The following is a 14,905-nucleotide window of genomic DNA, read 5'->3' on the forward strand; positions in this document are numbered from 1 at the left end:
ATTATCATTATCATTAGACTAAATGTTTGGGGTGTATAACCAGATAAGACTAATATTATCGTTCTCTGAGCTCATCAGTGAACCACATGGCCGAGACTGTTGAGAGTGGATTCTTGGACCCGTAGAAAGAAAATTTGTTCTCATACTAGGGAAATTCAGCGAATGACTTTCATCTGTAAATTATATTGTAAATTAATTTTATTTAGATCACACGACTGGCTCCTCGTAAAGGATCTATTAATTGTCGCGAGTGTTGTTAGTTGTATCTGGTAGTAAGTAGTGTAAGTTCTGATGTATTTGTTTTATTAAAACTTTGTTAATTGAAAGTCAAGGCATTACCTCTGTAAAGTCCTCACGCATACATTTTACCCAACTCATTGTCTGGAGTACTTTTGATACTTCTTAGATACTACAAAGTGGAGGGAAAAAACATAGATTAATTGATCAATCACATGAAGCCCAGTAAACAAAAGTCTTGTTCACTGAAACTTGCACTGCACATCAAAGTTGAATCAACTGCATTCAACAATGGAAACTTGTAGAATTACAAAAATAAAAAATAATGTACAGATTTTCAACACCTTTCAAATAACTACTTAATTCATAGAACTTTCATTTTTCTAAGATTAAAACTACATTACACAAAATTGTGTAGATTTTTTCCAGACACATGTTAAATTAGTAACAATTTCAATATTAAAAATAATGAATAAAGTTTTTTATTATATTTATGTTCAACTGGATTTCTGATAATTTGTATATTCAGTAAATCCACCAAAATTATCATGCAATGTTTACGTATTTTTTACAAATGTATGCATTTAAAACATTAATTATTTTTTTATGTAAATTAACAATTGAACATCTCAATATTTAAAATAAATATTTTATTTTATACATTTCAAAGAGATAATATTCTAGAATTCCTCTTAATATCACTATAATTTTGTAAACATGATACCAAGAAAAGAAGTGACAAAAAATTTGAAGCATAAAGTTGCAATAAAAAATGTCACATGCAAAAAACAAGAAAACTACTAATAATCACATTATATCGTAGTAGTTTAAACCACAAGATTAACAAGCAAAATTTGATAATTTATATTTAAGCTTTACAATAAATAAAATTATAAATTTAATATATACTGATAATATACATCTATATTTTGATAAAATTAATTAATTTCATCTATGTTTACTTACTCATTTGTGATTTGGTGGCATTAAATGAAATGTGAAATTCGATATCAGGTACTAACTGAACAGCTCGGCGGTAAAAAGAAATGGCTAAAAAAAATTTATAACAGATTAATACAAAAGAAAAATAATTAAATCAATTTTCAAAAATATTACAGAAATTTAATTCATAAATTAACAAAAACTAATTAAATAAAATTTATATAAGTTCTTAATCTACACATTTGAATAAATAAAATTTTCTAATATTAATTAAATAAAAAGAATTTTAGTTTAAAATTATTCCCAACAAAATATAAATAATAATTTATACATAAATGAAGATAATTTGTAAAATAATTTATCTACACTCACTGGCCAATAAATTAGAAACCCCCGTGCATATTATGTAAATGTAATTTTGCAGCTTATATGCAAAATACTTGAGTCATGTGAGTTATCACATATTCATAAGCTCCTATTTAAGAATGCTGTTGGTCAGTATGATCATTAAGTTTATGAAGCAAAGGACTTGACGGCAGGCTAGTGCAGAAAAATGGACTTCCTCTGTGTTGCAATTGACAGAAGAATTTAATGAATCCCGTCTCCAACCCATATCTACCTGAACTATGCTCAAGAGAACTGAAAAGAATTGATATGAACAGTCGCAGGCCTATACAAAAACCACTGATTTCTGTGAAGAACCAGAAAGTTTGTCTGTCTACAGTGATGCCAAGAGCAGATTTCCAGTCCTCAGATGTCCAATCACCTGATTGGACATCTGAGGACTGGAAAAAGTAATACGGTCAGACAAATCACAGTATACCTTATTCTGTATTGATGATTGACAGAAGATTTGGAGGGAGCCCCATGAAGCAGTGGACCCTTCTTGCCTCATTAACTCATCAAGCTTTTGGTGGGAGTGTTACGGTATGGTGCACGTTCTGTTGGGACAAAACTGGTCTGCTGATATTCCTGAGAGTCGGGTGACTTCCATTGAGTACCTGAACATTGTTGCCAATCAAGTTCATCCTGCAATGTTGCAGTTTTTTCCTTGCATGTGACAGCTCTTTTTTTCATGACAATGCTATTGTCCATCATGCAAAAATTGTTCAGCAATGGTTCAGCAAGCATGAAGATGACTTTTGCCACCTATCCTGGCCACCACAGATCTTAACCCCATCGAGAATGTATAGGACATGTTACAACAACAGATTCACCAGCAAAGTTTGCTTCTGTCAAATCTATGCAAACTAAAGAAAAGTCTAGTGAATTCCTGGTGTGCATTGGACTTAGAAGCACTTCAGCACCTTGTAAAATCCATGTCAAATCAAGTAAATGATGTAATTCAAGCTAAAGCTGGTCCAATAAAATATTAAACTGCTGTTTCTAATTCATTGGCCAGTGAGTGTAGATATGTAGTTTTAAACTTTATTTATGAAAATGCTATATATGAGGTCTTCCAAAATGAATGCTACTATTTTAAATGTAATTATGTTAATTAATACCTGACAGGTATGCAATGTACTGTACAGTACATCAATTGATAGAGTAACTGTTCAAGTTTTATCTCCCGTCTGCATCCAATTGTATTGTTGTCTACTACCTCTAAGAAATGCCATAAACAAAATTCTGCAACAGAAAAGATATTTTGTTTTGCAAAAGTGAAAACCTATCCCAGAAAGTCAGAATCATTCATCATTGTGCAATATAAGTATTCTGCAGGAGCAGTAGAATACAACTGTGGAGATGTGGAAGCTGAAGAATTGTGGCAACTGTAGGAGGAATGACAATGGATATGCTATAGCAATGGTTCTCAACCTTTCTGAGGCCATGAAACACCATTCATATACTTTTTATTACATGGAGCATTACCATCAATATATTCAAAAATTGATAAGCAATTCCATGTTTACTATTCTCAAGAAACAATGAAGCAATAAACTAATAAACTTTAATATATTGAATAAAATAAAAAAATGTGAAATTGTGTACAAATATAGCAATGGGAATAAATTTGAGTAAAAACTTTAAAATCCTTTCTTTTGTGGAACACTCAAGGTAGGTTTGCTGAACACCTGTGTTCCGCAGCACACTGGTTAAGAATCACTGTGCAATAGCAAGCATAGGAAGGATGAGTATTGGTTGAACATGTGCTGTGTGACTCAAGATGTACGCATTAAGAAACTAATGGGGAAATGTGAAACTTGGACAGTTTTCCAATGTTTTAATGAACTATACAATGTTCTCAGGTAACAATTAACATAATTACAATAATTTAAAATGGTAGAATTCTTTTCAAAAGATTCTGATTACAAGAAGGAAAAACTATATTGTGGGTTCACCAAGAGGTCGGACGGAGTCGGACCTCCTTTTTCTCGATCAACAGGTCGGTAAAACCTGCCCATGGTCAAGGATGGCTGTCCAGTCTGGAACTAATTACTTGTCAGGTCGAGTGGAGAAGGAGAGTGGGCTCGTTGATAAGACAGAGGCGATATTCGAATAAATGACACCAGTTAAAACAACAAACAGAATTTATTGCTAGACAATAAAGAACAGTTACACATGATAACATCGATAGAACTATTACGTACTAACTTAGGAGTTTACAAACCCAAGAGAGAGTTTACAGATTAGTGGTCGTCATACCTCAACAAGGATCGTCAGAGGACGGAGTCCATTCGAAATCCAATCGGCGACGGCGGAGAGGCTTCAGTGGGCCGGGCAGGGTTCGAGTTCGAATGGAAGCGGGAGCCACGAACGACCCCCGTCCTCGCTCCCCTCCTTTTTATTTCATCCCCATGTTAATTTTCTCGCCAATTAGCGAATTTTGTCTTTAGTTCCGTTCTGACTCAATTTCAAGTTTTGAGGGGAGAGGAAATACAGTCATTCCCCTGAGAAGGGTCGGCTTTTGGTTTGGAATTTGGTTGTTGATGTCGAAATTTGTACAAAGAATGGGAAGAAAATAATAAAGACTAATAAAATTTACAATCTATGTATTGTTGGTCGACTCGAATTTTCACAATATTATTATAATTCTATTTTATTAAAGTCATAATTTTAAATACATAGACTTAGCTTCAAACTCTTCAGGAGTTTAAGTTAGATGCTAACATAAAACACTAAAGATCATATTCACAATCAAGAATCAAAAGTTAGAAGGTAACCAACGATCATTCACTTTAAGTGTATGAATGCTTATTAATTTAACTTCTACTTTTAACTCTTGATCCTGAGTTATGAATATGGACATAAGTTAGATTCCTTAACTAGTGTTTTATATTAATGCTCGATGAGAGAAACTCCTTGAGAAGTATGTGGTAGAACCAAAACTTCAGGAACTTAGTGTATAGTTCCTTGCCTTAAATACTTGTAGTTTAAAACACCAATGCACAACCATCTTCAAACTAAATCCCCTTGGGCAGTAATCACTTTTCCTAGTACTTGTACAGCTTCTGGAAGCATTGTTGTAAGCCATCTTTTGCAACCACCTGTAATGCTTTCTGTAATACTGCTTTTACATCATTTTGACATTGTTTCGAGTCATCAAATCAATGTCAAAATGATATCAGGCTGTTATGATGAATAAACTCACCAAAATGCCACATATCTGGATGTAAAATTCGGCATTTAAGTGAGTCTATTTGTCATAAATGTGTGAAACCTCTGACAGTCAACTGACACCAGTTGTGAAGTTTGGAATGGCTTAAAATTATTACATCAGTTCTGACACCAGGTAGATATTACCAACCAATTGAGAATTTTGAATGTGAGCAGTCTCATATATAAGATCTGGGGGTAAGAGGATGGATTTGGAGACTAGAGAGACATACAGTGGTACCTCGACATACGAGTTTAATTCGTTCCGTAACCTTGCTCATATCTCAAATTGCTCGTATCTCAAAGCAATTTTCCCTATTGAAATTAATTGAAATGCCATTAATCCGTTCCAGCTCCCAAAACACCACCTCAGTTGTTTTTGTTAAGTGTTTTTGAATAAGAAAAATTTGTTTATAAATAACAAATACATATTCTATAAAAACATAATAAAAGAAAAAGTGAAATGCTTACAGAAGCGCTTAATTTTTGTCACTGGTCTTCGCTTTTTTCGTCACGCTTTGCTGATTTTCACTTGCAGATCGTTTAAAAAACCTGTCCAAGGAGGTTTGTTTCTTCCTCCCTTTCAGGATATTGCGGAAATGAGTTAGGCAAGTTTCGTTGAACAACTCCGATGCACGACCAGTTGCAACTTTTTCGGAGTGATTTTTATCCACGAACTCCACAACTTTCTCCCACATTTCCAAGATCTCTTTTATATCTCTTGTAGAGATAACCTCCTCCATCTCTGGCTTCTCTTCAGAACTAATTTTTCGTCGAACCACCGTATGCTGCTGCGAATGTAAATCGTGTAACTCCTCGGTTGTCAGCTCCTGAGACTGTTCCTCGACGAGTTCGTTCACATCTCTCTTATTCACCTCCAGACCCATAGATTTTCCCAGAGAAACAATCTACTCTACCACTGACACTTCGGGTTCCAACAATCCTTCGAATGCTCTTTCAGCTACAGCCTCAGGTCACAGCTTCTTCCATGCAGAGGTTAAGGTCCTCGTTGTAACACCCAGCCAGACCTGATCAATAATTCTTAGGCATATCACGATGTTAAAGTGGTCCTTCCAGAACTCTCGAAGGGTAAGGTTTGTGTTCTCCGTCACCTCAAAGCAGCGCCGAAAAATGTGCTTGGTGTACAACTTCTTAAAATTAGAAATCACCTGCTGATCCATGGGCTGCAGGATAGGAATGGTGTTGGGTGGTAGGTAGAGAACCTTTATAAACTTGAACTCTTCGAGTAAATCATCTTCGAGATTTGGTGGATGAGCAGGGGCATTGTCGAGGACGAGAAGGGCTTGCATGGGTAGGTTGTTTTCCTGTAGATATTTTTTAACAAAGGCCAAACACCAGGTTTATCCACTCCACAAAGAATTTCCTGGTGACCTACGCCTTCGGATTTGCCCTCCACATAACTTGCAGTTTTTCTTTTAAAATCTTATGTGACTTAAAGGCTCTGGGATTTTCCGAATGGTATACTAGCAGAGGCTTAATTTTGCAGTCGCCACTCGCATTGGCGCAAAGTGCTAGAGTTAATCCATCCTTCATGGGTTTGTGACCTGGCATCGTCTTCTCCTCTGCCGTTATGTAAGTCCTATTTGGCATCCTTTTCCAGAAAAGCCCTGTCTCGTCACAGTTAAAGACTTGCTGGGGGATGTATCCTTTGGCTTCTATCAGTTCGGAAAACGTTTTGATTTAAACCTCAGCTGCCTTCACGTCCGAACTTGCTCCCTCACCATGCTTGACGACGGAGTGAATGCCGGTCCTTTTTCTAAAGTTGTCAAACCAGCCCTGACTGGCTTTAAACGAGTCCTCCGATTCCTCGTTTGTGGAAGTGTGTGGGATCTGCTTCAGCAAATCACCGTAAATCGCTCGTGCCTTCTCACGTATGATGCTTTGTGTTAAGGTTCTCCTTGAAGCTGCTTCTCTGTCACCCACACCATCAGTAGTTTCTCCATCTTTTCATGGAGCTTAGAAATTATTCCGGAGCTTAGAAATTATTGTAACGCCCTTAGCTGGCATTATACGCTTTATCAACTCCTTCTGTTCAAGCACATTGATGTGCTACGCCCGTACATCCTCGCCAAGTCAATTACTTGCACACCTTGCTCATGTTTTTCTATGATTTCACGCTTTAATTCAATAGACATCATCATCTTCTTCGGACCCATGGTTATAAAAATAAATGTGATAATGTTTTGTAAATGTACAAAAAGCGTAAAACGCGAACCCAATTTATCAAAAATTCTTCGAAAACGAGGGAAACAAGCACACAGACTGAGGTCTAGTCTGAGGTGGGAGAAACCGTTAGACGCTGCACACTACCCCAACATGCGTTTCGCATGTTGGGGTCGTGTGCAGTGGTGTAGTGTGCGATTCCTCGTATCTCAAATCTTGCTCTCATCTCAAAGCAAAATATCGCTCGCTCGGCGGCTCGTATCTCAAAACACTCGTATATTAGGGCACTCGTATGTCGAGGTACCACTGTAATTGGAAAGCATTCACTCCAACATTATTTATACACAAAACATTTATTAGTGACATGAACAAATTTACATTACAGTATAACAAATGACTGATTTTTGTCCAATTTGCATGCTATTGCAGAGAGAGCAAATTCATACTCATAATTAATATGGTAAAGAGCACAACAGCTCAAAGTTTAACTTCAGATTCTCTCATGAATTATAATCATGACAAAGACAGTCTAAATATTCCAATTTCAGTCCTTGCAGAATTAAGGATTCAATGGATATCCCACACAGATAAAACTTGGTTATTTCCCTTTGAGAGAGACTCAAATCCAATGGTAGATGGGCAATAATGATACTCTGTAAGAAGATACATTAACTGACAGGATGACCTCTTAAGACCTGAGCAACACATTTCGTCTCTTTCAGTGGGCAGATGATAACTTCTCTGTATAGGCTGCCCAAACAACAACCACAAGATTTCCATGACACTTATTTTTCTCTTTTTTGGAAAAGACAAAAAATTTCAAATTTGGTATATGAATTATAGACTCTTATACTTGAATTCTTCAATTCATGATGTTTTCTAAAAGAAGCAATGACTAAAAAAAAAACCAAGGAAACTGTGTTACTTGTAAGGAAAGTTAGACAGTAGATAAAATTTGTATCAATGTCCTCCCGAACATTTGTGTTGTTAGGCTTAACTAACAAAACAAGATTTATACAAAAATAAACATTTTCACAGAATTTTTATAAATTATTTAAAACAATAGCTCCAGGATTCTTACAAACATCCTGAGATGGTTTTGATATCATTTTAAGTTATCAAATGAGGTAAAAGCAGCATTGCAGGAGGCATTATGGGGTAGTTACAAAAGATGGTATACAACAATGATTCCAGAAGCTGTATGAGCACTGAAAAAAGTGTATTGTTGCCCAAGAGGATTAATTTAAAGGTAGTTATGCATCGAATTTAGCATATAGTTCTTTGCCATTCCAGGCAAAGAACTATATGCCAAATCCCCAAACTTTCAGATCCTATTGAATGCAGTGTAATTTAGCGATCACTTGGCTTCCTTTCATCTTTATTTCAGTTGATTGTGTGTGAGAAACAACAATAGAAACACGACATGGTTTCAAGTTATCAAATTAAAAATACATTTTAACTTTTATATATATATTTTTTTAATATATTTTTGTAAATCAAGTGTCAAAATAAGTATTTGTATTTCTAAAATTTTTTATTTGTGATAAAACTAGGACATCTAGGCACTAAAAATTATATACTTTATATGATTTTTAGTGCCATATATCATAGAATTAGTGATAATGTATGATAAACAGAAATTATATTCACAAATATTTATTTCTATTACAATTATCTTACGATAATTTCACATTTTTTATGTGTAAAAAAGAACAAAGCTGTGCAACATCTGCAATTTTATATTTTATATTCTTTTCTTTTACATGTTATATAGTAAGCATTAATGTTAATAACATTAAATATTAGATGAAAAAAATTATTATTTGAAATAATAGAAAAAAATTATATTGATGATATTGAATTTAGTTGCTTACAAACTAAAACCAAGTCTGACAAAGTATGTAACATCTTTCAATACTGAAAAACACTTGCTACTTTTAAATATGAATCATAGCACAATCATATGTATCAGATTTCACCATTCTAACTACTAAACAGCTGGATTTATTATATTAAACAATTCTCATATGACACATCAAAACAAAATGTAAATTATATTAGAAATTTAATAAGAATGAATGCAAACAGTATTAGTGGTGGATGCACATTGGAAACTATGAACAAACTGTAAAAAATAACACTTGACCTAAGTTACTAAAAAACAAAAATTTTAATAAAATAATATCAAAACTAATTATAACAATTATTTAAAACAATGTTTTTGAAGAATCTGAAGCTTAGTGTCACTTTGTTATGTACTTAGCAAACAGTAAACATTGGAGACGATAGGAATAAACTAAACTTTATTTGGTATACATATTGCCGCAGCTCACTTCTCCCATCGTGTCATTCATAGTCCAGTGGTCAGCATCGTCGCCTATCAAACGGCAGGTTTCCGGTTCAAACCTCCTTCGTGTGATTCTTTTTTGGGTATACTCCTGGTCTGAGAACAAATGTAAATCCATTATCATTTACATATGGGAACCCCCGTCCTCACAGGATATAATCGTGAGGACTCAGGTGAGCTCTCAGGTTGAGCAGCGCTTTTTCATCTGGCACTGCAAGTTGCAGTGGTTGTACGTTCTCTAAGTGAATAAACACCCCTTTGTATTCCTAATGACTGGTTATTGTTCGTCTACACGACAATATTACAAAGCTGCATTTTTGGTGTCAAACCCTTCTTCAATTCAATTCTTAAATTTACCTAATATTATAAGTATACTAGGTTAAGATATTGCTTAAGAATTTTTTACAGAAAAATTACTGCACAATTATATTTACATTTACCTTTACTAAAACAATCTTAAGCAATATTGTAACCTAGTATTCTTATATTAGATAAATCTAAAAATTGAACTGAAGAATTTGACACCTGTAAAGCATCTTCATAATACATATACCAAATAAAGTTTTGTTTATTCCTGTTCTCTTCAACATCTACTGTTTGATAAATCTGTAACAAAGCGACAGTAAGCTTTAAATCCTTCAATTGATATTAAAACAAAACAAGAAGCTTGAATATCAACAATATTTTCACTTCATTATGCAAGCTTCTTTGGGCAAAGGAACAACGATTTGAAATGGAACATATATTAAATTTGGAAATGAAAATTTAAAGTATGTTCCAATCAAAATCCTTGTTCCTTTATCCAAAGAAGCTTGAATAATCAAGCAAAAACATTTGTTTTAACCCTAAATCTCAAAGCATAAATCATTATCACAGAAACACAAAGCTTCATAAATATTATGACTGTTTATTTTATTAATTGATTTCATGTCGGAATACTGATTGACAGTAATATAACAAATATATGATGAAATATACTAATTTTGCTACAGTTTCAGTCACTGAATAATTATTATAAAATTTTATATTGACACATTGCCTTGCATGATGTTCCATGCTGTATATGTGGTTGCAGTCACTGCAATACTTAGTAGTAAAATAGTATTTTTTTCAAATGGTAGATGTGACAAATTGTTATTTTTTTGAAAACAAAATTGTTACAAATTTTATTTTCAGATGTTGAATTCTCTCTGGAAATGGTAAGATTTTTCTATAAAACATTTTCTATGAGGAGGTGCAATTGTGCCTGAAGGATGTGCGACTCTAGCATCTTCATCCATGGTTTGGTTAGCGCTTCAATTAGATGGATGAAGAAATCATCTCTCTTCGTTTCCTTCAAGTGTCCAACAAGCAAATGAATAAAATGAATAATATTTCTGCTTGGAATGCAACAAGATGATTGACTAGCAAGTTGTGCATAGCAGCAATCATTATTTTTTTCTCTAATAATTATTTTTGAAGGAATAAGTATATATGAATTTTCTGAAGCAGACAGAAGACAAAACTAAAGAATTAAAAATGAATTTACATGAATTATGCCATATAAAGACAAAATTCACATAAACACAAAATGTATAAGCATGACTATACTTATTCAAGGCACCACACCTAGTTACAAAGCTTTGTTGAATTGACAACAACAGTTTCAATTATTCCACAAACAAAAACAATTCAAGGAATCTGCACTTGTTATGACAATCCTGGCAACAGAGTAGGAAGATACAAAAATCACAGCAAGATAATGCAAAACAACAAGGAAGAAAATAAGAATTGACAAACTTGTATCATAAAAATGACAAAGCTTTGTGTTCTAGGGTTAAAAAATTTCTATAATTAGTCTTTATATTATCTCATTAAAGTTTTTAGTTTCAGTAAGTTGGATTAAGTGTTCCTTTTTTAACAATTTGTGCAAATAGTATTTAAATTTAATATATGAATCTATGATTTGTGAGTTTTAGATATTTTAATCCTGCATAAGTCATGTGAAGTCATGAGAAACCATAATTATTTTCTAATTCATGCTAATGACTTTTTTAATGTTAAACTATAAATAATTTTATATAAGCAAATATTATAAAAATATTGTCATTACCATCATATAACTTCCCATTCTGTTCTGCTTGGACACCTCTCAAAAACCATTGTCTAGCCTGGAAGTAATATTAAATTTTAATTCTTATGTACTTAACTTATTTACAAGGTCACTATTTAAAATATTTCATTTGTAATATAGATTTCTTTCCAACATATAAATAAACAAAAATAAATAAAATTTACAAAACATAATTATTAAAGTATTTTTTAAATTAACATACTTTCTCTTCTATGGCTTCAGAAACATGCTTGTCTTCAAGACCTTCCACATCACTTTTTAATAACATATTGTTGGACTTAATAGGAGAATCTTCTAATTCTCTCCGCCACTGAAGGCGAAACTGATCTAATTCTGTCTCCATCGATGTTACAGTCAATGAAGATGTGGATGAGGAGTCATCATCTTGGGCTTCTTCGGCATCTTCTCCACTCCCAGTTCCGTCTCCAGTTCTTGATGATTCACCTCCTGATATTATTTCATCCTGTAAAATACATTACAGTTAATAAATCAAAAATAATTTTGCCCTTTTGGAAATATCTACATGATAGATATGCTTAAAAGAAAATACATTAGGAAAATATCTCACAGCTGTTGATTCTTAATCTACAGAAATTTCTAAGATTAAAAGACAAATCTATGATACACTTAATGCTAAAAAGGAAAATCAACAAAACAAATCCAAGATTAAATTTAATATAGTTTCATAAATATTAAAAATTAATAAAACAATAGATTATTATTTTAGAAATTTCATAACTGTTTAACCACTCAAATCAGAAATCCACACTTTTAAATGACACCAAATTAAAAATAAATCAGAGCAAATTAACATTGTGAGTGCAGTATTGTTATTATTTTGCAAAATGGCAGAATCCTGTTAGCACAATTTAATTGTGTTTGAAAACACATTTCCTATTTTTTTATAATTAAACAGTTCTCCAGAATCTATCAAGTCCAGTAAAAAAGGGCAAAGGTCTAGCATAATCATAATTGCTGAAATGTGGCAAAATTAAGATTATTTCAGTATCAATACCAGATTAAAGGTACACCTATTGGAGGCAATATCCTCAAATTTTGTGTGTCTACATAAAATATTTTTCTTGTAATGACTGTCTACATAACTCATGTGTTTGTATGCATTTTGCAATAGAGCTCTGGCCAAGTTATAAATTGACTCACTTGGATCAAAGTTGATACAGTTAATTATAACAATAGAAACATAAACAACAGTAATTAATTGTGCTCTGTAAACCCATAAAGTATGATTTTCATGTATGCAGTTAGCTAATCTTAAATAAATCTTTATGTACAGTACATATACAACTCAACAAAAATCTTAACAAGAATAGACTACTTTTCTAGTGAGACATTTGACATTCTTGCTACTGTGAGAAACCCAAGCTAAATAGAGAAAATTTACTTAAATAATTTTGCTAAAATTTTAACTCTCAATCATGATAGCAGAAAGTGATTTCATTTTCCCACGGACTTGCTTCCTTGTCCAGAGATGACACATTTTTGGTAATGTAGGTTGGTTTAACCAACCTACATTACCAAAAATGGACATAGAATTCAACAGGAGAGGACCCCAAATAAAAGGGAAGGAGCCCGTCATAGTGAGTCTGTCATCATCAAGTGTTTGCTCCAGTCTTGAATACATACCGCCCATAAAAATCATCTCCAGGGACTAAATCCTAGTGAAATCCTATCCGGCAAGTGATAACACCATCCTATTCAAAGAACAAAATCCTACACACCAAGTGACAACACCATCCTTCTAAGATCACAAACGAAGGCCAACAACTTCAAGTAAATACCAACTTGTGATTGAATGTAAACTCTCCCTCTCTGTTAGGGATCCAATATGATTTAATTGCTATGCTATTTGGTTACTAAACAGTTAACTCTAATATATATGTATAATCCTATACATATAAATGATTATTTGTTTGTGTTACATGAGTAGAAGAGTGCAACTTCTTTCAGGCACAATGTCTGTCAGACCTCCTCTATCCCAAATCCAACCACCTACACACACAACCACTCACGCATAGATGAACTTAGTGACCATCGAGGCTTCTGTCTCTGTCCATAAGACACAGTGGTGTCAGTCCTGACATAGGCATCGCCAACCTGGTGCCAATCCTTCAGTCAAGTGGTGCGGAAGCATAGGGGATGTTTCGTGCATTGTCACACTACTCATTCAATAAATCTATATCTCTTATGATCTATAAACAAGTAACGTATTATGTATTATGTATGGCGCACTCTAACAATATAAAAGGCAATCTTAAGGTCTATAAGTAGTTTATACTTTAACAACTAAAGATGTACAAATTGTACAAATGTTAAAACTATGCAGTAAATAATATTTGAGAATTTAGCTTTTGAAATTATTTACATAATAATTTTATTAATGTAAAGTTAATTTATTTTATTTACAGATCCCAAATAATGAGTCAAGAGAAAATAAACTGAAGGCTTTGGTTTCCAGAATTAAACATGCCTTAATTATTTATTGTGGCATGTTTATTGTAATGAGTACCATATTTCCTTCAACAACTGCTGTTGACATTACTTCCACAAGTTAAAGTTGAAACCATCATCATTTGGGATCACTAACAGAATCTGTAAATAAAATGAAATACATTGATAAAATTATGAAAAACTTTGAAAGTTAGGCTCTCAAATAATGTTTACTGCATAGTTTAACAATTGTATGTGTCTAATTACTAAAGTATAAAACTCTACATGGACTTTAGAAACACTTTGTAAATAAGACAAGATAAAGAGGAATTTTTCTTATGTTCATTCATGCATGAAGATGTATCATTAACCAGATATAAAACTTTAGCATTTCTCCAACCTTACTCACTATTAAAGATGTATTGCTTACTTCATTCAATTAATTACAGTGACTAGTTACTTTATAAATACAGTATATTACTGAATGTAACTGTATGCGTGTATATATAAAATTTTTTTTATATATTTATTTTAAAATTATATATAACTTTAATGTCATTACAAATTTCTCACTGCACAGTAACTTTTTGGACACCCTGTATATATTGTATAAATGTGCATGAGTGAGTGTGTGCATGCATGTGCGTGTGTGTATATTGTGTTTATATATATATATGTGCAGGTGAGTCAAAAAGTAAGTTGGAAATTGGCAAAAACTTTTTGTTGATAAACAATATCTAGATGAAATCTGATAGTACTTCTGGCTACAAGATGTAACCAGAAGTACCACCAGTATTTGTTGACATGGCTACAGAGGTTAATCTGTTTTCAGTTAAGAAAAATGTCATGCCATTTGGATGTAGTGTCTAAATTGGAAATATGTGCAGAAACTTGTTTCTTACGGGCAAAAAAACGTAATCCCACTGAAATCCAATGCCAGTTGAGAAAAGTGTATGGTGAGAAAGCTTTTGCATGACAATACCACACCTCATTAATTAAGCAGACATTAAAGGGTCTACTGGAAAAATTCAAATGGA

The 14,905-nt window shown here is 33.1% G+C and overlaps 2 protein-coding genes across 2 annotated transcripts in view; one reads left to right on the forward strand and one right to left on the reverse strand.

Annotated features, from left to right (window-relative positions):
* Window positions 1-14,905, forward strand: part of LOC136968560 (flavin-containing monooxygenase 5-like) — a 223,361-nt gene that overhangs the window by 140,825 nt on the left and 67,631 nt on the right. The window lies entirely within an intron of this gene.
* Window positions 1-14,905, reverse strand: part of LOC136968564 (F-box only protein 9) — a 50,032-nt gene that overhangs the window by 23,853 nt on the left and 11,274 nt on the right. The window contains exons 2-4 of the mRNA XM_067262556.1: window positions 11,623-11,883; window positions 11,400-11,457; window positions 1,204-1,287 (exon numbers count right to left, since the gene is read on the reverse strand). Coding sequence (XP_067118657.1) covers window positions 1,204-1,287; window positions 11,400-11,457; window positions 11,623-11,883 — 403 coding nt within the window. The remainder of the gene's footprint in view (window positions 1-1,203; window positions 1,288-11,399; window positions 11,458-11,622; window positions 11,884-14,905) is intronic.

Source organism: Centruroides vittatus, unplaced genomic scaffold, assembly GCF_030686945.1.
Source record: "Centruroides vittatus isolate TY-2023 unplaced genomic scaffold, ASM3068694v2 contig_15, whole genome shotgun sequence".
In the NCBI taxonomy this organism is placed as follows: domain Eukaryota; kingdom Metazoa; phylum Arthropoda; class Arachnida; order Scorpiones; family Buthidae; genus Centruroides; species Centruroides vittatus.